The following is a 25,683-nucleotide window of genomic DNA, read 5'->3' as shown; positions in this document are numbered from 1 at the left end:
CAAATCATTGTCTGATAGTGTACAACTCATTGTCGGATAGTGTACAGGTACAACTCATTGTCTGATAGTGTACAAGTACAACTCATTGTCTAATAGTGTACAAGTTTAATTCATTGTCTGATAGTGTGCAAATACAACTCATTGTCTGATAGTGTACAAGTACAACTCATCGTCTGATTGTGTACAAGTACAAATCATTGTCTGATAGTGTACAACTCATTGTCGGATAGTGTACAGGTACAACTCATTGTCTGATAGCGTACAAGTACAACTCATTGTCTAATAGTGTACAAGTTTAATTCATTGTCTGATAGTGTGCAAATACAACTCATTGTCTGATAGTGTACAAATACAACTCGTTGTCTGATAGTGTACAGGAACAACACATTGTCTGATAGTGTACAGGTATAACTCGTTGTCTGATTGTGTACAGGTATAACTCATTGTCTGATAGTGTACAGGTAAAACTCATTGTCTGATTGTGTACAACTCATTGTCTGATAGTGTATAGGTACAACTCATTGTCTGATTGTGTACAACTCATTGTCTGATAGTGTATAGGTACAACTCATTGTCTGATTGTGTACAGGTATAAAACATTGTCTGCATGATAGTGTACAAGTACAACTCATTGTCTAATAGTGTACAAGTACAACTCATTGTCTGATAGTGTACAAGTACAACTCATTGTCTAATAGTGTATAGGTACAACTCATTGTCTGATAGTGTACAGGTACATCTTATTGTCAAACAGTGTACATGTTCAGATCTGTGTTCTATAGAGCACAATCACCTCATCAGGTAAAATGTAACCAAAGACATGAAATCCTTATCTTTACATGTACATAATTTTTTGTTTTGTTGAGTGCTTTGTGTTCTATGAATGTTTTGTTGGTTTGATTTTGTTTTTTATCTTTTTAATGTTAATCATTATCAAAATTAAGGAATAAGGAATCATTTTTCGACGATCATGAGGTGATTAAATACCGCCCGAAATTATCAATTCCAATGAAGCCCAGATTTGATCATGCCCAACCGTATTTGATCCTCTTAATGTAATCAAAAACTGATTCATTGTTACGAATATCTATTCAAGTTTCAGCAAATGTATGATTCAATATCAAAATTATAATCGATGAACTGAACAGATTTCATTACGGCCAACCGTATTTCATCTCCTAATAATATTTAAGGAATGATTCCTTATTACTTATATTTATATAATTTTCAGCAATTATATGAATAGATATCAAAATAGTCATTGATGAAATATATTGAACTATACATTACAAAATTGATTCGTAGTGTTATCAAAGACACTGGAAAATGTAACAATTTTTTTTAATAAAATTGGTTTAAATTAAAGAATAATAACTAAAATAAAGTATGATTATGTTCATCATTTTATAAACACACAAATTGCTTAATCAATCTGTGAATTGAGAGCACCGTACCTTAAATTGATATCAAGTACAATGTGGTATTATGAATAGCTGGACAATCTGATTAAAATTGGATTCTTTCATCTGATCTACACAAGCAGATAAAATTCGAGATCTTCAGCAATCTAGCCCCCCCCCCCCCCCCCCCACCTTCTTCACTTATTTTCAGTATTTCAGAGAGATGTCAAAAAAATCCCTGACAGGCAAACAGACAGGCAATAATGTCATAAGTCCTTCAAGAAACAAGTACAGCGGTGTGTACATGCTTAAAAAATCTCAACAACAGGCTTGAGAAGAGTTTATTTCAGGATGAGCTTGATGATAAATCATGAGAAAATGTTGCTAATAAGAGTTCAAGTTTTGAGGCAAAATTTCTGCCCTCAAATTTTGAAAGATCGACCTGCTGATAGTCAGCGCCAACACTCTGCCATTTATCGTCAGGGAGGATAACTCTGTTTTTGTTGTCCTTTTGAGATTGCTGAAGAAACACTTTGATTCCACTGGATGGCCCACTTTTAATGGCAAGAATCCTAAAAACCAGAAGCACAAATATCAATAATAAGCATCAAATATCATGATTCAATATTATAATGCACACTAGGATCAGATCCCAGGTGGCAGCAAAATGTTCACTCAGCTGTGTGTGTGTTAAACTGCAAAGAGTATTAAAATATGTTGTTTTTCCATTTATTTTACCTCAAATTCAAGTACTTAATAGAGGTAAGATATATTTAATACCGATTTATTTGATTTATTTGCACTCACTGGCAGTATATGATATCAGAAGTAACCCTTGATTTTTGTAAGTTAATCAAAATCTGTCAAAAATTTACATTTTTCTTATCTTTTTTCAAATCGGGAAATACAGAGGGACACTTTGAACAAGGACAATTTTTTTGGTCACTTATTAGTCTTGAATAGATTCATATTTGATGAGAAATTTTTTTGTTCAAGAATCAATCAATATTTTCTGATAGAAAACTGTTTAAAAACAAGCCGTTTTATGCTAAAAATGCGAAATTGGCGGGAAAAGGTTAACCTTTATGATGTCAGATTTCTAAATAGAGGGCATTTCCATCTAAATGAAAACTATGAAAAAACTTCACATGTATATCTGTATGAAGAAAACAAAGAGGTGATTATGTTCATTTAGGGGACATTTTAGGCCCATATCATATAGAGTCCTTTTTGCATTTAAAAAAACCCAGTCATTTCACCTCTCTTTGTTTGGGGCTGCGAGGATGAGAGAGGAAGCGGTTCCCGAGGATTCTAGGTCAGACACGCCCATCGCTGTGCTGGTACTCATGATCTGCCAGCCCATCAATCGTGCCAGATTCTGGGACACTGAGATCTGATGCTGCGACACCTAGGGAACCAAGAGAAAGCACATGTATAGCATGTGTCTTTAACGATGTATAGGCCAATTCTTATAGCATTTGTCATTAAAGATGCATAGGCTAATTATCAAGATAAATTATTTTTTGATGAATTATTTTTAAGGGAAAAAGTTTGTTTGCTTTTGTGTACTCTTTTAAGGTTCACAATAAATACAGGAAATTGAAAAGAATTCATGCTTAACTCATGCATAAATAAAGTCGTCAGTCTGCCCTACGAGTATTGTTCTGATCACAGACAATTCAAGCAAATATGAAGAATATAAACTGAACGGTTCTGAAATGCAATAAATTGGAAACAAATTCTTAACTTACTAAGAGATCTTTTTTGTTTATAAATATTACATTTATTCAATTCACATGCCAGATGATAATTTAACCATTCCACTCCAAATTGGTCCATAAAGCATTTAACAATACCATACATAATTGCCAGGGTTTGTGTTATAAGTTTACCCTTTGATTTTACTAATTACTTCTGCCTGTACCTGCCACATGATGAAATCCTGTAGCTCCTTCTCTTCAAACGAGAGGAAGAAGACCCGCCCCTCCTTGATGATCACTTTAAGGCTGTCCACACCGATGATGATCACGAAGCTGTGCCACACCCTGCAAACAGAGGACAACATGGACATCTGTACAACTACTCAATACACATATACCAAGTATCTCTGTCTCATATGATTTCAAATATCAGCTACACTACAGAGTAGTCCTGTCCATGTATGTTTATTTTACTTTATGTTGGTTTATCTTACAATATACCATTGAGACAAAATACATGAACATGTACCTTGCTATTATCTAATTATTTTCTAAATTTAAAAAATAATTAGAACATACCCAGCGTTATTATCTAGTGACATGAAGATGACATTTATGCCATGAACCAGTACCCTGATGTCACCTACTCCAGTAGTAACCTTGATATTTAATAATGACCTTAATATAACTTGCCTGAGGTCATAACCGACAGATGTAATGGCCTTGATGCCACCTACCTAAGGTCATAACCTGGGGATGTAATGATGACCTTGATGTCACCTACCTAAGGTCGTAACCTTGAGATGTTATGATGACCCTACAGCTGGCCTCTGTGCTGCTGTTACAACAGCTCCAGTGGACGGTCAGCTGTGGATCAGACAGGGTGGCTGCTATTCCATCAATAGTCTGCATGGTCCTGTTATTGATAACAATTAATTAATTAATGAAAGACAGTATATAGCCTAGTCTTTTGTCTGCTACAAGCCATAGTAAAGGGCATTTGATTTTTTTTATAATAGATCTAAGTGAAGACTGGACTACAAACCTCAATCTTAAGACATTGTGCTTAGTCTGTTTGATAATCTGATCCAACATACTCTCACTGAAACAACACAACAAATAAAAAAGATTTACTCATGGTCAACTCAGTTTATTTAAAATTTAACGTACATATTATGTTGTGCTGAAGATCAACACAATATATGGGTGTAAACTGATGAAATATAAAATTGAAGTCATGATTCACATGATATATGCGAGTACATGTCATCAGCAAGACACTTACCTGTCGGACATGTCCATCAGCTGTTTACGACTGAGAGCGTTGGGGCCGGCCAGTCTCCGTTTTTTAGTCAGACCCACCAGCGCCGTGACCGGGTGAGGGGCGGGGAAATTGATATTCTTGAAATGGTTCTCACGGAGGAGCTGATGCAGGGAGTGTTCCAACACGTGATTGTGGTCCATCTTGTATTGGGGGAGCTATATAGCAATGAATGACATGATCAGATTGATATCTCAGAAAAGGAATACAAGAGAAGTGGTGCAAAAACTGTCTGCATGCATTGGTAACACTCTTTATTGAATATTGGAACTCACCTTTTTCTCTCTCTCTTTTCCTGTTGAATGGCAGAGGACAATAGATAATTGAATACCAGGAAAAACCTATGAAAAAAATAGATGGGTATGTAAGATTCTAATAATCCATCCTGTAACCAATACTGGTGAACTGATCTAAAGACATGACTTTTGAAATGGCTGGATATAATTGCAATCTGACAATATTTTTTTAATGAAACATTAAACAATGTATCAATGTAATTAAACATCACATTGTTTAATGATCTTACATTTACCGGTTATGTGTATGGGGAAACATTACATATTTTTGGTCACAAAAACCATATTGCTTTACAAAAGACTTACATTAGTTATAATCTGGTTCCCAACCACCAGGTGTGGAATAGAGGCTTTGGATTGAACAGCTTCTCTGGCCAACTACAGAATGCACAAGAAAAGATATCAAGTCATTCAATACATTTGAACTTCCATGTAAACTGTAACAGTACATGTATCACTCTCTTAATTCAAAACTCCACAGATGAAATGAGTTTGCAAATCAGCACATGCATTACTTCAGAATCATAAAGCAAATTGATAAACATGCATGTACATGTACATTTAGATTAATATAGCAATGAATCTTTAACTATAATTTGCCTTAACAAAATCAAATAGCCGAGGCTCACAAAAAAAAAAAGTATGCATCAAATACAGGTTTGTGTATTGTGATTAAAAATCAATTGTATATGTACCTGTGCAAATATTTCTTTACAGAACAAAACATTCTGTGCTTTTTCTAGCTTCTGCTGCCAGTAGGTTTCACTTCGGACTGGTCCAATTCCTGACGGCACTCGTAGAATGGCTCCAGTCAGATCCATGGTATCTAAGCAACACAAATACATTGTAATGCTCCAATGTACTAAGTAACATACTTAATATCATAACTTCCCTGTTAGAGTCATTACCTTAAACACAACACAACCTGGACCTAATATTGAGAACACAATCAATTATGTTGAATTAGAAATGTCTTTTTACCTGTGATGCAGTTACCTGGTACAGACTTGACCTCCACCTGTATGTAGGCCCCGCCCTCTAGCTCTGTGGGGACCACCACATCCAGGCTTCCACGCTGGGCCAGGAACTCCCCCTCCGCGGTCAGATCTGAACTCTTCACCACCTCAAACACTCCATTATGCATGTATCTAGATCCAACTAATCATCAAATTACGTAAAAATAGCACATAATACGACAGAATGAATCAGATTGTCACTATAAACACCATGTTAATATAGCTGTCACAGAAAGTCATGCATTGTGTGAATCAGCACCTGTCATAAAAGCATTACTGAAATCAATGTGATGTTCAATCAAATTACGTGAGAAATTAACAAATAAAAACAGACCTGATCTATAACTGAGATCGCCTAAAATTGAGGTGCCTGTCTTTTTTAGTCTCCATTTCTGTCGAACATTTAACAGTTCCAAGTGAAAGTCATTTTTGTTGTTGATTTCAGCGTGTGACTTTCGTAACCTTTCTGCACCTGACTGTAGAACACTGGCAGCTGACTGAAGAGCCTGAGAAAGAGAATCATGTCAGAATATTATCTATAAAATTCATCAACACATGTATTAACATCCTCATAGATATGTACCTACATACCATGAACATGTACTACTTAATGAGCATGAACTATTTCAGAATACTAGTATATTAATATCAATATTTACCACAAAAATGTGCATGATCAGCCATCACTAAGTATATAACGGTAAATTTTGTGGTGTTCTTTTATTTATTTATCTTAGTTATAAACCCTTACTCTTCTTTTGGACATGAGCTGTACGGCTAGCTTTGGATCAGGGGCATTCTGTTGTACGGGGTCTAATACCATGTAGCGCTTCTCTTTACTGGAGGATACATTCAGTATGTCCAATAAAACACTCATTTCTGTCAGTGATGTTCTATAAGAAAAGATCTTATTTGTAATGATGCTTTTTACTTGACATACAATATAACCTTTTATGTAATAAATGATTTTGTCAAATAAAAGAAATAAATAACTAGAGTATTTAAACTCCTCCAATCCTATTACCTTCTCTTTATAAAACTACAGTAACTGTCAAAATGTTTAATGGCCTTAATCTAACTCCTATTGGCCTTAATCTAACTCCTATTGGCCTTAATCTAACTCCTATTGGCCTTAATCTAACTCCTATTGGCCTTCATCTAACTCCTATTGGCCTTCATCTAACTCCTATTTCTTACCTTAGCTTGGTTCTAACAGAGTCCCAGGGCCAAAGTGATGGCTGAAAAGCTGCTCCTGTTTTTTCTTCCTCTTCTTTTTCACCCTCAGAAGTGGGTTTTCCTTTCTCGTCACTTTCATCTTTGTAAAAGTCAATCTTCTGTGCTAATTTTGTCAGATTCTCTGACATAGACAGTGGTCTGAAGAGCAAAATGAGCATGTGTTACAAACAGCTTGTCAGATTGAATAAAAACTTCAGAAATTTTTCAGAGTGTTTGTGCATTTGATGTTAGTTTCTTGAGTAATTTTATATTACTAGAATATTAAATATTGTTTTGTTCAATGTTAAAGTATGTATTAGATATACAAAAGGCTCAGTACTGCCATGCTCCTTCTAGCACTAGCTAGTGGGTTAGCTCAGTCGGTAGAGCATTGGTTTTTAAACAGAAGGGTCTTGAGTTCGAGCCTATCTCATTCCTCCTTTTCTATTACGTGTGATAGGATAATATTTAATAGCATGGTCACATGTCAAGCATATTTTCGTCTTTAGCTTAAGCAAAACGTAACGATAAATATGATTGGTTGTATTCGTTTAAGTATCATTCGGAAAGTGTCGGTGTAATTCATAATGATGTGGGGAAAAGCTAGTTCGAGTTATAAATACATATAATCATTCTGATTGGTTAAGAGAAACACACCCCCAGAGCACGGTGTAAATAAAGTCAGGATTTGCCTTAGACTGGCAGTTGACGTGGAATCTTCTCTAAGGTTCGAGTCAACTCACTTCCCCAGGTAGATGGGTTGGCCCCAGTCTCCATTTCCCAACTCATGCATTGCCTTGCTATAAGTATTTTGTTTATTGTCACGTAAATTTCCATTGTGCAGCATGCTAGGCGTTTAGTCCGTGCTAAGTGGGTTGGCATTAGGTTTGGGTACTTGGACTTTAAATTAACATTAAGGCAGGCTTGCATTTACGTTGTAACTTGGTAAGGATAGTAAAGGGAAGTTTACTGTATATTTTTGTAGATAACGTTTTGTATTTTGTTTCATGCACCATAATAAATCTACAAAACCTCATAATAAGTGTTTTCATTTAGCTGAAACTGGTGTTACTTTGTAATACTCCTAAATATTTGACTGCGTTGAAATAAATTTCTAGAACATTTTCATTATTACGGAGAATTGGATTTAGACTGAAAACTGACAAATTTGAGATTGACCTTACTTTAGTGACTAGAGACATAAGAATATCATGGAACTCTTGGTATTTAAATAAAAGTAATAACCACTATGCGATTACATTGGTGCCGTGACGTTACAATTACCACTACTGTAAATTCCTTATTTAACGCGAGTACTTAATTCCGCGGTTCAACGGATTTCCATCAAATCGCAAGAACATAAAATTCGCGATTGCCGAAATTTTATCAGAGTTTCATGTAGTTTATATATGTCCAAAAATTAAAAGCGAGATTTTAAAATTCGCGAGACGGGTTTTTCGCGATTTTACGCGGATATTAATTCCTCGCGTTTTAATAGGAATATACAGTATACAATTACATACATTAAGTACAACAGAATAGTAAATTGAGAAAGCAAATTCAATTCAATAAATATCAGAAATAACATTTCTCGCATTTAACTAAGAATGTTTTTTTTAACATAGTAGTTAGTACGGTAGCTAGTCAACTCTAAGTCATTTTAAAAATCAATGCAATTTTTTTCCCTAAAATATGTAATATTATATCTGTTATATATGAGCAAAATGTATTTTAAGATACAGTAAAATCTACGTACGGAACGTAAACTTCTTGAATCTCATGTCCGTCTGGTGCATCTGGTTTTTCTACTACTCTGACTTCTTGAATCTGACTTTCAAGTACAGCTTCCACGCAAACATTTACTGGGGTGGGACTCGGGGAGAACTGAGAGTAGGGAGCTGCCATCTTTACATATTCTCAAATCATTAATAAGTTTCGTACTTAATTAATCATGAATTGAATTGCGATTTCTTTATTTTAAAGAGTCATAATTTATATTTATATTATATTTATTTTTTTAAATAATGATTTCACAACAAAACGTATAATTCAATCCCCAAAGTGTGTTTCTTTCGTTGTTCGAAACTACGGAGAATTAAATTGCATTTCCTTTGTCAAGATGTTATTTCTAAGATGATCTCAAATGTAATATTTTGAGCAAGGTTAATTATAAGTGTATTTTAGTCTTGAGAATCATATTTTTTTTTAATAAAATACCAATAACAAAAACATAATATTTATGGTTCACATATACCGGAAACATAAATACCAGACCTTTCGATTTCCTCTTTTAGTTTTCATTTTATCGGAATGTTGAAATTATCAACATTTTCATTCAAAGAGCGAATATGTGATATGATATTATTGTTAACAGTGACAGGATGTTAAATTTAAGAACATCTTGTAAATTTCCTTGTTTTTAAAGGTAATTGCCCCTTAATATATTTCTATAAAGATCTGCAAGTCGATAACATTCTTTAAAGTGTTCGTTTCCAATGAAAACAAATGTTTTTTGATCTATCTATTAAAAAATATATTATGTTAACGGATCTGCCTTCTGTAATTTGATTTTCAATTTTTTTTCAGATGTAACAATGGAGTTGACAACACTCATAGAATCCAGCGTGACCTGACCTAAGAAAACAGCAGTATGGGGACAGGGATTCCTCTACTGAATGATTATAAGCAGGAATTCTTTGCCAAGAGGTTTCCCCAGACCATCCTAGGGGGACCCAAACTTCGCCTTGGCTATGATGCACCTGTATATGTTTATATTAACCAGCTTATCCTGTTTATCATTCCTTTTATTCTTGGAGGACTTGTGACATTACTCGTAGAATTGGATACCATCAGTGATGTCGTAGGTGTGATTCTTTATGGGTCTCTGGTCCTTGCCTTTGTCTTGGCTGCCAACATCATATCTACCATTGTACAGGAAAAATGTACATCAGATCTGACATACCCCACCAAAAAGAACCTCTTCGCCGAGGAAGATGAGATTGATTTTGTGTCATGCTGCGGAGTGGAAACGTATGAATTTGTTATACCCAGGAAAAAGTTTATTGCCAATATCATCATTCATGCTGTTTTATCTGGGTGTATGTGTGGACTTTCCCTTTGGTATCTCTTGCCCACCACACTGAATGCACTGTATAGTAACAGTACGGGAGCCACTGTGGTTATTTTTATTTTTGGCTGGTTCACTGTACTGGTGGCTCAGTATCCTCTCACAGTGGCAGCCCCTCCAGAGCCTGCCACCTACAGGACAATGGACAGATGGGAGTTATCTCCCTTGACCAGGCCATTTTATGTTCTAGTCTTCTGTATGTTTGATCTTTTATACAGGTAGGTTAAAGGTTATTTAATAAAACAGATTTTTGATATTTAGTATTTCCTCATTAGGCCACACCAATATAATCATTGGACCCCACACGCTCATATTTAGTTAAAACTATATAAATAACATTATTGATTTCCCGCATCCAGGAAATTCTGTGCTGTTTTCTGTTCTATTTCTGCTTTATTCTTGCATTTTTAATAGTTTGAATTCATAAATCAGAAACAAGTAGAAAAAATAACTGTCCACTCAAATTTATTTATGTACCTCCTAAAAATTTTTGCTACAAAAAGGAATACATGTAATATTAATATTTATTCGCTCACCAGCTCAAAACCTTTTTCACTGAATGTCCGACAAACAAGAAATTATATTGATGTGGCCTTAGATATAATTATTTTGTTATGAACATTTATTTTGGAGGAAAAAACCTATAGAATAAACTTTTGAATATAAAAATATTGTGAATTTAATACAGGTATATATTCTTATTTTTATCAAAATAACTAATTGAACTCACTTATTATGATTAATAGATAAACAGAATGCTCTCAGAACTTGTTTGCACTTTGTGGCTGAGTTTGATGTTGTTTCTGTTGCAGATACCACAGCCAGGCTACTTTCTCCACCACAAACCAGGCCCTTCACATTCTGTTTGTGGTTCTGCCTGTGTTATGGACTGGTGGCTTCCTCCCTCCAGTTGACTGTTTCTTCTTGTGGCTGGGGGAGCAGGTACACATCCACCTGTTGGGAGGATCTCCGATGGCCTCTGATCTCAGGTAAATTAGGTCTCAGGTACCAGTACATTTCATAACCATCATTGCTTCCTGTGAACACCTGAGGGGATTTTTGTTGCAGTTGATTGATATATTTACTGTTGATTATTACAGACTTGGGGTCCTATTACTACTTTCTGTGGGTGTGTACTTTGCTGCCTATTTCATGCCCTCCTGTCTGGCCACCGTCCTTGTGTCAGCTCTGTTTGGTTATCTTCTCAGCATTGACCTTGGAGGGCTGGTCAACCAAATTATCCACACCTGTAGAAGCAGAAACAAGGTGTCTGATGACCAGGGAGTCATTGCTATGGACATGAGGATCAAAGGGTTTCTATGGAGATGGGGTGTGTTGGAGTTTTTGTACCATTTTATAATGCTGGCCGTTGTGGGGGTTACAGCAGGTTTACTAAACGTGAACTCACATACAATCAGTGGGGATGTCTGGAGAATTCTTGGTTATGTGATTATCGGATTCTGTGTTGTGGAGAAAATTTTGAGAGATCTTCAGAATGTGTACATATTTTTTGGATTGTTGAGGAACTGGCTGTTTCCCAAATCCAGTCACCTAGGTAAAATTTTCCTGGACAGAAGGAAGATGCTGAAACCCCTGGGAGTGGTCCGGAGGATCATTGTTAACTGGGGTAAGGTTCAGTCTCTTGTTTAGATGTGGTGTTGTAATACATGTATATCAATTACCGTATTCAACATCAAATCTGAGAAATTTTATTGTGTATTTCATTAGACTATCAAATTATTGAAATCATTTTTTTTGCAAAATACATGTAATGAGTTGTTATACAAAAAGTAAAAACACATTATTTTAACTAAAATTTGTCCCATAAGTATAAAAACAATTACCTGTACTTTCAAATATAGCAATTGAACACTTGTAAGTCTATTTAATGATTGTCCCAGTTTTACTGTTAGTACGCACCCCTGTTAGTACCATATATCCGTTTTTTTGCATGTCACAAAATTGGGGATAATGGGGAAAATATTTAGCATTTTTTGATTTGCGTCAATCATTTTTCGCTATTTTAAAAGTGTCTTATAGAAAATAATACAGGATATAATTTCTGCATATTTAATATTTTGCAATTTGAAAGGGAATGCTAAAAAAGCGAAAATTAGATCATCGCATTAATTACTGGATATACGGTATTTTAGTGTATTTTGTGTGAATTAGTCATGTTTCTGTTCTCTTTACAGTGGCTCCACTGGCCATGCTGGGGTACGCCTCTCTGCTGGTGACCACCAGTGACCCTGCCTCTGTATCTGTCACCACCGCCCTCAGCACCGCCACCTCTGTGTGGTACCTGTTTGGTGTGGTGCGAGTATTCAGGGCAGTAAGTTTTCTTTACTGTTATATTTGATAAAGGTTCATGACGGGTGCGTCTTTTAACCCCAAGGAACCCCAAGGAACCCCAAGGAAACCCCAAGGAACCCCAAGGAACCTCAAGGATACCCCAAGGAACCCCAATGACAAAAATTAATAAATTTTAATACCCAAGGGGTCTTATTGGACTTCAAGGGTCACCTCTTAGTACCCCAAGGGTACCCCAAGGAACCCCAAGGAAACCCGTAAGAACCCCATGGAACCCAAATGATAAAGTTATTAACCAGTGATACCCCAGGGGTCTCATTCAAATCAAAGGCTCACCCCAAGGTACCCCAGTGATAGAAATTAATAACTATTTATACCCAAGGGGTCTCATTTGAATCCAAGGGTCACCTCGTAGTACCCCAAGGATACCCCAAGGAACCCCAAGTATACTCGTTAGAACCCCAAGTAACCCCAATAATAGAAATCAATAACTAGTGATACCCCAGGAGTCTCATTATACCCCTATACCCCCACAAATGAAGTTTAGGGGGGTATATTGGTTTCACCCTATCCGTCCGTCTATCCGTCTCTCTGTAGATGCAACTTTGTCTCCCCTATAGAATTTTTTACTACTGCATGGAACAGTCTGAAAATTTGTACATATGTTGATCACCATCTGAAGATGTGCACCTGTAATTTTTTTTAGGATCAGACAAGATTTAATGATTTTATGACAGTTTTCATTTTCCTCATTCTATTTTTTGTTCACTGATGTTGAAAAGTAAGGGAGGTAATCCTTACAGATTTTATTAATTAATTTATAGCATTAAAACACCCTAAAATATATTTATATAAATACATTCAAATGGAGGTTTTTTGTCTTTATGCGTTTACTAAATTTATCTTTTATAAGTATTCTATCAACTGACAATGCAGATTTTTTGTTTGTCAATGATAAATTCTTAGGAGCTGGCTGAATTCATTTGTCCCAAGGGGGCCATTATCTGAGCCATGGTTTAGATGGAGCATGTGTGTATGGAAAATTGATAATCTGTAAAATGGGCAGTGGCTTTGGGGCTAATTTAAAAGGAAATAAATAATATCATTATTAGAATAAAGAAGTGAACTATTTTTAGAAGTTGTTTAAATTTATTAGTCATGCAAGTTGATGAAGTGACCCTATAGGGAATTTAATTTAAATTAGATTTAGAATTACTGTCGTGATATGATTGTAGTGTTTCTGCAATTTTAAAATTGTTTGTAATAATAATTTTCTTTCTTACATATTTTTACATAGTATGGTAATTATGGTAATGTTTTGGGAGTTTATTAAATTTAACAAGCCTGTCAAAGAAAATCATATATAAAGTCCTATGGGATCAATTTTCTGATATGGAGTTCCATTGAACCATAGCAGAAAGTGAGGAAAATTTGAAACAACTAACTGCATCTGTTAAGACTCTTATTAGAAAGATATTCAAAGTTTTATCAACAGAAGAGCATTGCTTGGCTACCGGTATTTCCATTTACTGCAAAGGGTGGGATTATTGTCATTTTGTTGGTTTTTCATTAAAACAATTAAATAAAAAAAAATATCATCAGATACATTAATTTGTAAATATATTACTGTTATACATATGTATTTAAAGTGATAAGTACCCCAAAGAACCCAAATGAATCCCAAGTATACCAATGAAAACCCAAAGGATACCCTTGAGAACCCCATAGATACCTCAATGTTGGAAAGTAAATTTGATGACCAAGGCCGGTCTCATTAAAAATCAACGGGTCACTCCTGATACCCCAAGGATACCCCAATTATAAAAATTGATAACTATTGATACCCCAGGATACTCATTGGAGTCCAAAGGTCAACTATTGGTACCCCAAGGATACCTGTAGGAACCCCAATTGCAAGGTACCCAATTGATAAAATTTAATAACCACCCCAATGGTTGTACTGTAAAACATATTACTAATTAATACCCAATTACTCAATGGAATATCATAAAAACATCTGGGCAACCCAAGGAACACTTGTGATACCCCAATACATACTGGTATGATAAAAATAATGTTTCTCCTGACTTAAAATATCTGTTCACTTTGGATGAATTTAACAATTAATGTTGTCAAATCGGTTGAAAATCATAATCGAGTACCGTTAATCGGCAGAATTTGTTGTTTCTTACCAACTGATGATCAGCCAATATTGAATCAGTAACAAATTATATCAAATTCATGAAAATAGGGCACTAAATTTCATGTCACCACAAGGAAGTCTGCAATTTTTCCGGTGAACCATTCATATGAACACTTAATATGACAATGTTTCTTCGGTGAAATTTTCAAATGAAGTGGGGAAAGATATTGTTCAGTTACAAAGACCCAAACTTGTTTTATTATTGACATAGGGGGTGTTACCCTTATTGGAGTACTTTTGAGAAAAGACAAGAAGTGATCATGGAAGTGTGGAGTGGGGCTATCTCCCCTTTGTGGGTACAACACAATGGATTGACCCATTAGCGCGCAGAATGTTCACCTGAGAGGCACCAAAATACCTGTTAATTGCAGGTAGACACCCGTTGTATATTGGTGGTAGCTCTTGGACAGGGATTAAAGGGCCAACATAACCCTTTACATGTAAACACAATGGCTTCACCATCACTGTTGCAATATATTTACCTACACCTACATCTCCTTGTTTATTGGTAGACAACCCTTGTGAATTTTGGGTGTCTTCCCACTTTGCTATAATTCTGAAATTTTTATGGGTGACTGATTTTAGCTAAGTGGGAATGGTGCTCAGGTAAGGGTTTCAAAGAACAAAGGAAATTAATTACAGGTAAATTATAGTCTGTTCAATTATTGACCTTAAGCAAATTTTTAATAAAAGAAAATCACAGGCAGTTTTTTGAGATTATGTTTAATATAAAGTTTAAAAAATTAATTAGATACTTGTAATAGAAGTAAATTTTCATAATTAAAAAGGGTTTGTTCTATCATGTCCCAGAATTTAGAAATATGACATCGTAAAGACAACCTTTTCCTGCCATTTTTGCATTTTTAGCATAAAACAGCTTGTTTTCAAGCAGTTTTTCTTTCAGAAAAAATAGAAAGCATGCTTGAACAAACAAAATATTTTAATCAGAGATGTATCTAGCCAAGGCTAATAAGTGACAAAAAAATTTTCCCTGTTCAAGCATGCCCTCTATATTTCCCATTCATAAAAAGATAAGAAAAATGTAAATTTTGGACTGATTTTGATTGAAATATAGAAATAGCGTCACTTCTGACATCATTTTCTGCCAGTGAGTGCAAAAAAAATCAAATAAATAGGTGAAAAATAAATTTTACATCAACTCTTCTAAAATATAACATAACATATTATTGTACCTGAAGCACTTTAAAAAATTGCAAATAATGGGGGCCAAATTTAACTCATATCATATATATAGTTCTTTCGTACTTCAAATCACCATCTACCAGTTGAAGTGGGAAGATGGGAAGGTATCCCATTAAATGAAAGATTTTGTCCTCTCTGTTACAAAAAACGTATAGCCGATGAATTTCATTATATTTTAGAATGTGATGCAATATCACAAGTCCGAAACAAATTTATAGACAAAAATTTTTCGGCTAGACCAAATGTGTTTTAAAGTATTACATATTAGGGTATCCTTGGGGTTGTATGGTGTATCAAGAGTTATAAATCTGTATGATTAGGATATCTTTTGGAGTTCCTTGGGATTTCTGTGGGGTTCCCTAGGGTTTATAGAGGTTTTTAGAGGCGTGTCTGGGATACCAATGAGTCCCAAGTGGTATCAAGAATTTTTAATTTGAATTATTAGGCTATATCCTTGGGGTTCCATTGGGTTCTATGGGGTATCAAGTTTTATGAATCTGTATTATAAGGGTATCCTTTAAGTTCCTTGGGGTATCCATGGGGTTCCGTGGGATACCTAATGGTGTCTGGGATATCAAAAAGCCCCGAGGGTGTATCCAGATATATAAAATTGTGTTATTAGGGTATCCTTGGGGTTCATTTGGGTATCAAAAGCTATATTACTGGGTATCCTTGGAGTTCCTTGAGGTATCCATAGGGTGTGTCAGGGATAACAATGGGGTATCTGTATTATTACTATTAGAGTACTATTAGGGTATCCTTTAGGTTTCTTGGGGTACCCATGGGGTTTCCTGGGATACCTTGTGATTTGTCTAGGATATCAAAGAGACCCAAAAAGCAGGGGTCGACACTAACTTTTTTATGCATTAGTCCTGCCGGACTAGTGTCTGTTAACTTTAACTAGTCCGCAGGCAATTTTATTAGTCCGTCAAAAATAAATGAAATGCATTACCGTATTTTGTCTAATATAAAACACTGTTTTTTATTAGAATTTGTAAGAAGGGGTGGGTATCATACATCACAAGGAATTTTTTGATGTTTTTTTTCTTACATGTTAATCACTGGCTTAGTTGTATTGTACTATTCAGTACATAGCAAGAAGCTGCGTATTCACTATCTCCGTGTACATGGTAGAAGCCGCCATTACAGTTTTTAAAAATAGATCTGTGCAATAGATCAGGGCGTTGAGTTACCATGTTCTTTTTGTTATTTAAGTTCTTTAAAAATCAGGTATAAATAATAAGCAATTTAAGACAAATGATTTAAACACAATTCATTTAAATTAAACAACAAGAAATTTCCTTTCACCTTTCAGTTTATTTTTTTTTAACACCTAAGCGTCTCTATCGAAGCCAGGGTTGTTGTGAACATGTGTGCTCGTTACCTATTTTCTCAGACATCCCCTTAGGGCAAAAAAATTATCAAATCACCCATAACATCCTGCAAACCTCTGTTGTTTTCACTCGGTAACTCTATAATCACCAAAATGTATCATGTATCAATTTACTGTAAAAATAAAGTCAGCGTTTTCCAGGAAGTTGTCGACAATTGCAGTGGATTTGCAACATCGATAATTTACGCAATTTTTAAGCAGATTTTTTTATTAGTCCAACCGGACTGATTAGATAGAAATTTTGTTAGTCCGACTCAAAATCAATTAGTCTGTGACTAACGGACTAAGGTTAATGTCGAACCCTGAAAAGTATCAAGAGATATAGTGTATCCTTGGAGTTCCAAAGGATATCAAGAGTTATAAAATTTATATAACCAATACATGTATAAGAATATCCCTAAAGTTCCTTGGGGTATCCGTGGGTTTTGTCTGAGATACCAATGAGTCCCTACGGGTATCAAGAATTTAAATTTGTATTATTAAGTTATCCTTTAAGTTCCTTGAGGTATCCTTGGGGTTCTGTGGTGTATCAAGAGTTATGAATCTGTATTTTTAGGGTATTCTTGGAGTTCCTTGGGATATCCCTGGGGTTCCCTGGGATTCTTAGAGGTGTATCTGGAATACCAATGAGTCCCCAGGGTTATCCAGAGTTTTAGATTTGTATTGCAGCGTATTACGGTATCCTTGGGGTTCTATGGAGTATCAAGATTTATGATTCTGTATTATTAGGGTATTCTTGGAGTTCCTTGGGATATCCCTGGGGTTCCCTGGGATTCCTAGAGGTGTATCTGGAATACCAATGAGTCCCCAGGGTTATCAAAAGTTTTACATTTGTATTACAATGTATTAGGGTATCCTTGGGGTTCTATGGAGTATTAAGAGTTATGATTCTGTATTATTAGGGTAGTTCCTTGGGATATCCATGGGGTTCCCTGGGATTCCTAGAGGTGTATCTGGAATACCAATGAGTCCTCAGGGTTAATAAGAGTTTTAAATTTGTATTATTAGGGTATCCTTGGGGTTCTATGGAGTATCAAGAGTTATGATTCTGTATTATTAGGGTATTCTTGGAGTTCCTTGGGATATCCCAGGGGTTCCCTGTGGTTCTTAGAGGTGTGTCTGGAATACCAGTGAGTCCCCAGGGGTACCACGAGTTTAAAATTTGTATCATTAGGGTATCCTTGAGGTTCCTTGGGATTCCTATGGTGTATCAGGAGTTATAAATCTGTATTATTAGGTTATCTTTGGGGTTCCTTGGGGTATAATTGGGGTACAAAGGGTAAGGGGTGACCCTTGCACTCTAATGAGACCCCCTTGGGTATCAATAGTTATTCATTTCTGTTATTGGGGTATCCTTGGGGTTCCTTGGGGTTTCCTTGGGGTTCCTTGGGGTTTCCTTGGGGTTCCTTGGGGTTCCTTGGGGTTAAAAGACGTGCCGGTTCAGGACTGATACAGCTCTGTTGAACCTCAGATATCCAGATGCCAGATATCCAGATGCCAGGTATCCAGATGCCAGGTACATGTAATCAGATGCTTCATCCAAAGATTTTGATCCGATGTTTTGTCTTGTTTATGAGGAATTCAATGTTGAAACACCAAACAATCTTTTTCTGCCATAAAAAGCAATTTTCTTTATATTTATTAACCTAAACAAGAGTTTTTAAGTAGTTGCTGACTGTTTGCAGTTTTCCTGGGAGAGAACTAATATATTTACATATATAGACATATATTGCCTGCTGTTCAATACTTTTGAATGTTATTAATAAGTATCATAACATTTGGTCTATATGCACAGTATCTACAAATCAATAATTCATCAGTTTGACTCTGAAAATTTGATGAGAATTTAAAACCATATTCAATAATTTGAATCCACTTTACACTGAACCTATTCTTGCATGAAATGATGAAAATTTGTTCAGATAAAATGTGTATGAGAGTACAAATTAAAATGATACTTTTAGTAGGAAATCACTTTCAAGAGTGAAATTAAAGCTGTACAAGATATACAATATAATGTCTATCACCAAGCTGTGATTTTACCAATGAAAGTTATTGTAGATAAATATCAATACATTGTATTATATATAAAGTCACAACGGCAAAACCAATCTTGTTTTCCTTATTTAAAGAGAGAGAACAACAGTGTGCTTCGTTGTTAACTGTACCCAAAACCATGACCTTTGTAACATAGGTAATCTTAAAAGAAAAAGATTTCCAGACAATTAAGACACTGAGACAAATTTGATAGGAACCAAATCATCTGGATAAATGAGGCTCCACTGTTTTGGTTTAATGAAATTATACAAGAATAAAGAACTATTTTATGAAAATTTTATTTTGGACAAGTACCAGTACAATGCATAGGGGTACATGAGTTTCAAACAATCAGTGATACATGAAACTTAAGCTCGTATTTAAAACTGTTGTAGATTTGGCAGAATACAGTGACAAGTCTGTTGGAGCTCTCCATCACGCATATCATCTTGGTTACCACGACGTCGACCTCTGACCTCATCCTCTTCCCCATCCTGTCCCTTGTGATTGGCCTGTGTCTGGACCGCACCATTCAGTTCCTTAACAAGCTCTACTTCTGTGTGACTGTGTTGATCACTTCCTGGACAGACAAGAAACAGCGGCGTGGATCCACAGCGGCATTGATTGGAGTGTCCGTATTTCTGTTCCCCCTGGTCCTCCTCATGGTTTCGCTGGCCTCAGTTTTATCTGCACCACTTCTCCCGTTGTTTACACTTCCTCTTTTTGTCATGGGGTTTCCCCGCCCCAACAAGTTCTGGCCTGAGAATGTTGGCGCCTCTGCCAATGTTAACCCGGACACCATGTTCTACAAACAGCTGGCCCCCGTCCTAAGTGGAACCCTCGGATCGGCCTTCGCTGATGGAAGATTAGGTAGGCACTTTTCTTGCTCTATTGTTGATGCCTTTTCTGGAAGCTAAGTTTTCTGTATTTTTCCATAATTGTAACACTTTTGACACACCGGTATGTTTTCTAGAGAGAGTTTGGTTTATGATATAATCGTCTTATTCATACAGTGATTTATTATTGTTGATACCGTAAAAATGGTATAAACAAAATAAGTTTCTTAAAATTCTTTGAGTAAGAAAATACACAGTAGTTGCAAAAGATCAAAACGTTTGTCTTGCAGTGTACTGTAAATATTGCATTTGGCAAAGGTCCTTTTTTAGAATAGTTTTAATTCGTGATTTCAGGTGAAGCATTTGTGGGTAACCATTACCTGCTACGGTTCCAGGATCGCCTGGTGTGGATCATGGTTTTGGAGCGGGGAGCGGGCTACTGCACGGTCAGTATAAAGGGGCTGGAACTCCAGGAGACCTCGTGTCACACAGCTGAGGCAGCTCGCCTGGACGACATCTTCGAGGAGGCATTCCCTGAGAAGCTTGGCTGTTCCCTCAACCAGTATCCATTGCACACGCTGGCACTGGTGGACATAGAACCAGTCAAAACTTACTCAGATGCACGTAATGTCTTAACTGGAATTATAGACCAGCCAGGAAGCTTCGATATTGTGATGTCGTCATTCATAAAAAGTCTGGTGTGGGTCCTGCTGCATCATGTGAATCAGCTCAAAATTAAAGAGAAGAAGAAAAATCTGGAAAATGCAAGCAAGGGAGCAGGAAGTGAAAATAATAACAATTTATCAGGGAGAATCTCAAAAGCTTCTCTTCATCATAATGATAGAGCTGTGATAGCCATGGAGACCTATGCAGGAAGACCATCATCTTCAAAGCAAAATAAAATGAACTCTTCTTGGGGTTCCCTTGGAAGCTTTACAGACAGTATTTTCTCTGAGGATGAGTTTACAGACAGAAAGAAAACTAACGCCACAAAACAGGAACCAAAGAAGGCAAAGACTCCAACCTTTGGAGCACCTGCTAAAACAGTCAGCAAGTTTGATGATGAGATTGAAGACCTCATGAATGATTTTGAATTAGGGCTTCCAGCCTTGGATGTAAAGAAAAAGACACCAAATGTTGGTGCTGTCTCAAAATTTGACAGCAAAAAGACAAGCAATGGAATATTTAAGCCAATGACTAATCTAGCAGGTTCCCCTGACTTTAAGTGTTCACATTCTGTGCATATAAGTCTGCCCCAGAAATGGCGGGAACTGCCCCTTGAACCTTCTCAGGTCTCAAGATACATGGGGAAATTCCCCAGGGAGTGGTTCAAGCATGTCCTAGGGACATTAGACTGGTCAGGAGTGAAGGGTCCCATTAATCAAGTGAAGGAGGAGGTTGCCAATGATGACGTTTTGACAAACTGCTACTCTCAGCTTGTCATGGCCTGCTACTCCATATTTGATACAAATTGTAAGTGAATTGTGCTTTAAAAACAAAAATGTTATTAATTGCTTCGTTTTATGAGTGAAAATCGTCTGAAACTCTTCTTTTTACAGCTTCAGTGGGAGGTGCCAATACTTTGTACAAATTTTACAATGGTGATCTCCCTTGGAATGCCATGTTGGATTGGTTGTCGGAAGACAAGGAGTTGTACAAACTAGTCCTGAAGGCCTACAGGTAAGTTATAGACAAATTAGTCCCTAAAGACTTTTCAGGGAAGTTATACACATATTAATCCTAAATTATTATTGTAAGATATAGACAAGCTAGTTCTGGCAAAGAGTTGTACAAGCTAGTCCTAGAAGCCTATAGGTAAGATATAGACAAGCTAGTTCTGGCAAGGAGTGTACAAGCTAGTCATAGAAGCCTATGGGTAAGATATAGACAAGCTAGTTCTGGCAAGGAATTGTACAAGCTAGTCCTAGAAGCCAATAGGTAAGATATAGACAAGCTAGTTCTGGCAAGGAATTGTACAAGCTAGTCCTAGAAGCCTATAGGTAAGATAGAGACAAGCTAGTCCTAGCGAGAGGTTTTACAGGCTAGTCAATAAGGCATTTAATGTAAGTTATAGACAAAATGGTTCTAAAGAACAATAGGTAAGTTATAGACATATTAGTCTTGAAGGCATATAGGAAAACTATAGACAAATTAGTCTTGAAGGCCAACAGCTAACATTGTAACCAAACTAGTCCTAAAGGTCTCTAGGTACTGGTAACTAATGAGGAAAAAACTCTGAAGACTGTATCATCAGTAACTTTATAGTCATAGTAGATATAAATGTATGTTTCACAAAAAGTACTAAATGTTTACAAATACCGGGTATTAAATGATTTGGAGTAAGTAATGGTGATACAATCCACAGATTACACAGTTGAATTCCAACATACATTGTAACATATTACAAGGGATGATGCAGAGAACTGTATGTTGTTGTCTTACATTGTAACATATTACAAGGGATGATGCAGAGAACTGTATGTTGTTGTCGTTGTAGGTACGGGTTTAAGATGATGTTGGACCAGGTCCTGATGGGGGAAGCCACCACCCCCGCCGAGTTTGAGGAGTACCTGACGGAGTTTGACCGGGACTGGTACATTGGTCTGGAGAAGGAGGAGGAATGGAAAACCTCTGTCCTCAACTCTGTCCCCAGTCTCTTCTCTCTGGGTCACAACAAGGCACAGGTAATATTTACAGTGTCCCAAATTCTCTTATCCAAGAAGCTACATGTACGGATTTAATTGTTCATTTCACTTGCAAGTAGATTTGATTATTTAAATACCCTTAAACGTGTATCTTGGAAAATAGCCAATGTTAATAATAAGCTGGTTTTGAAAATTAGCCTCTAATAGTACCTGTAAATAATCTGAAACTGTAATAATCTGTCTTGAAAAATATGCTAGATATTTAAAATCCTTGCCTCCTGATTGGTCTTATGTAATATACAAGTAATTCTAAGCTCAAAAATAGAAATAGGAATCATACGAGGAAATACTAGTTCATTACATATGTCAATTAATACCAATATATATTAGAAAAAAAATTGCAGTACAATTAAATACATATACTGGTAGTTTCAGGTATAGTATATACAATTCCATAAAGAATAAGTCATAGGGAATATATACAATTTAAGTCATTCAATTCTGACTTGGTCTGACACTTGCCTGATCGGGTTTTGTAGGGGACGTACAGCAGTCGACTGCTGACCCTGCAGGAGGAGATGGTGTATATCGGCCGACTAAACAGCGAGGCGGTGAAGGGGCAGTGGGCCAACCTCAGTCTGGAGCTGCTCTACTTCACCAACGACGACGAGGAGAGATACAGCATCCAAGCCCACCCCACCATCCTCCGCAACCTCACCGTGCAGGCTGCGGACCCACCCCTGGGCTACCCCATCTTCTCCTCTCACCCAATCAGCATTCCCACAGTCTGACCTTGTGTGTAACTTATTTTATCTGTACCCACCTAGTGTGTAACATAAACTTACCCACCAAATGGCATTTTTGATAAATTGAATGATGCTTTTAGATGGCAACTGTGTTAGGACATGGTGCACGTCTTGCCCCTTTCATCTGCTAAGCTCTTGTATCAGACCCACTATTATTAAACCCACCCCCTTATCATTCCCCTTGTGCCATTATTATTGACCCACCCTATTTTAATCTATCCAGGCCCTCTTTATGAACAATCCTTATGACTGTTACTATCAGTAATTTTCCCTCTCCCATCTTAGCTCTCTGTTTCTATGGTTACCACATTGCAGAAGCTTATACGAGATTTTCTTAACTGAAAGAATTGTCCCTCTCTTTGCAATACAGAGAATGTCAGGGATTCAAGTGCTAGCAGATATTGTGGTGTTACAGTTCGAGAACAATATGTGATTATCTACAGTTCTTAATATTTGGTGTTCAATTCTTAATCTTGGGTGCTCTCTGTGTAATCCTTGTTTTTATTTTTAGTTTTAGAGAAAATTTCTTTTTGAGAGGTAGAAAGAGAGATTTTAAATCCTTCTGTTTTGTGACAAATGCTGTACTCAAAGCAATATCAGTAACTGTAGAAATGCTGGTAATATTTATTGAGATAATATTTTTATTTTGAAGAATTAATTGATGCAGTCTCTGTTTGTGTTGAGTACACAACAAAGTATTTTACGGGTTAAGAATGGTTTACTTCTTGATGTTAATTTTGTTCATTCTGCATTGTTGGATATACATGTGTGTAGAATTTACAATATTTTTAGAAAAAGAGTAAAAAAAGGCTAACTTTTGTCACTAGGGAACTACTGAATTGTACCAGCTCATGCGGAAGAAAATACAATCCTGGTCAATGATGTTGGTTCTGGCATTTATTCGTTAAGTTCTTTAAATAAATGGAGATTGGTTACAGCAGGAAATAAATTCAAACTGTCTGTGCAAAATAATTTTTATTTTTTTTATTTTTGTTGCATTATTAAATGGAGATAATTCATGTGATATATATTTAGTGTTGTACATATCTACAGGTACATGTTCTTATTTTTATACCAAGTATTTTCAGTCTGTGACCAAAGTAGACTATTTTTTGTATTGTTCTGAGATTACGCGTCACAAATTATGTAACAATCATCTTGCATAGAGAAATATTTGTTGACTCTATGTCAGGGTAAACGTCCACAGAATCTGATTTTTGTGTCAATCATATACTGCGCATGTTATTGCATCTTTGCTAGTTAAGAAATAATTCATATAAAGAGATATTAGGAAAGAAAGCAATCAATGTTTATGTATACTCAATATTTGTTTAATTTTTCGATTTTCCCTGATCAGAAATAAAGCAGGTTTACTTAATGGAAGCACGCTCTGTACTGACTGTGTGCTTCAAACAGACCATAGTTCCGTCTCCTGTCTGTTTAGACCAGTTATAGTGGGCATCAGGTTCTGGAGAGATCTAGTTGATACTTATCATTCACCAATGACGGTTTTATACCTGATTTTATTTATAATTTCATTTATTTTATAAATATGATTTTATTTTTTGTTTCCGTCCATGTAGATTTTATCTTTAGTTTTAAGTAGTTTTACACACACACACAAAAAATGAAATTTACATATGTATGATTTTCTCTTGCTTTATGATCCTTAAAAATACTTATTTCATGTAATTTTATCCACAATTAAGATTTTGACAGAAACCCTATTACAGATTGATTTTTACTGCAAAATGAACAAAAGCATCAGGGTTCTTAAAATTTATGTACGACATAGATTTCATATTTGATCCTCTGTTGAATCCTTTGAAGCTACTGCATGATCTGAATCCATTTTTTGTTAATTTATTTTTAAGTTATTTGTCACTGGTGAGGGTATTGCACGAGATTTTCCTGAGATTACACAAATCTTTTTCGGTGTCTATCCAACTTTACCGCCTGCAGCTAAGCCCTGCCCACTTTTGTGTGACATTAGCTCTGATATTTGTTGTGTTTTCAATTCTCAATATACAAATGATGTATAAAGATCTGTGCTTATTCTAGCTGTGTCAAAATAAATATCTGTTTTTTAACTTGCGACTTTTGTTTTGTTTTGGGTTTGATATTCTATATCTACAGCATTGTATGTGTTAGTGCAATGATTATCAATAAGTATTT

The 25,683-nt window shown here is 36.0% G+C and overlaps 2 protein-coding genes across 3 annotated transcripts; one reads left to right on the top strand and one right to left on the bottom strand.

Annotated features, from left to right (window-relative positions):
• Nucleotides 1-1,727: 1,727 nt before the first annotated feature.
• Nucleotides 1,728-8,877, bottom strand: LOC128178722 (mediator of RNA polymerase II transcription subunit 17-like). Of its 2 annotated transcripts, none has more exons than XM_052846022.1 (14): nucleotides 8,705-8,877; nucleotides 6,931-7,107; nucleotides 6,485-6,626; nucleotides 6,068-6,239; nucleotides 5,714-5,875; nucleotides 5,413-5,543; nucleotides 5,024-5,095; nucleotides 4,697-4,762; nucleotides 4,386-4,579; nucleotides 4,146-4,202; nucleotides 3,885-4,016; nucleotides 3,325-3,445; nucleotides 2,660-2,808; nucleotides 1,728-1,972 (listed from the first exon to the last, which is right to left on the bottom strand). In XM_052846022.1, the coding sequence occupies exons 1-14, from the start codon at nucleotides 8,851-8,853 to the stop codon at nucleotides 1,747-1,749; spliced, it is 1,950 nt and encodes a 649-aa protein (XP_052701982.1). In that variant the 5' UTR covers nucleotides 8,854-8,877; the 3' UTR covers nucleotides 1,728-1,746. The 2 variants fall into 2 exon arrangements, with proteins under 2 accessions (XP_052701982.1, XP_052701981.1); XM_052846021.1 differs by having other exon boundaries at nucleotides 5,699-5,875; nucleotides 8,705-8,876.
• A 339-nt stretch (nucleotides 8,878-9,216) lies between these two features.
• LOC128176292 (pecanex-like protein 4) lies at nucleotides 9,217-25,598 on the top strand. Its single transcript, XM_052842529.1, has 10 exons — nucleotides 9,217-9,373; nucleotides 9,535-10,293; nucleotides 10,888-11,064; nucleotides 11,176-11,702; nucleotides 12,271-12,407; nucleotides 19,617-20,091; nucleotides 20,412-21,530; nucleotides 21,617-21,737; nucleotides 22,555-22,741; nucleotides 23,242-25,598. Exons 2-10 carry the CDS (start codon nucleotides 9,599-9,601, stop codon nucleotides 23,491-23,493), a joined length of 3,690 nt encoding a protein of 1,229 aa, XP_052698489.1. The 5' UTR covers nucleotides 9,217-9,373; nucleotides 9,535-9,598; the 3' UTR covers nucleotides 23,494-25,598.
• The last annotated feature ends 85 nt before the right edge of the window (nucleotides 25,599-25,683 follow it).

The sequence above is a fragment of the Crassostrea angulata genome, chromosome 3, assembly GCF_025612915.1.
Source record: "Crassostrea angulata isolate pt1a10 chromosome 3, ASM2561291v2, whole genome shotgun sequence".
In the NCBI taxonomy this organism is placed as follows: domain Eukaryota; kingdom Metazoa; phylum Mollusca; class Bivalvia; order Ostreida; family Ostreidae; genus Magallana; species Magallana angulata.
The sequence above is the reverse complement of the archived record's forward strand: the minus strand, read 5'-3'. Positions and strand labels throughout refer to the sequence as shown.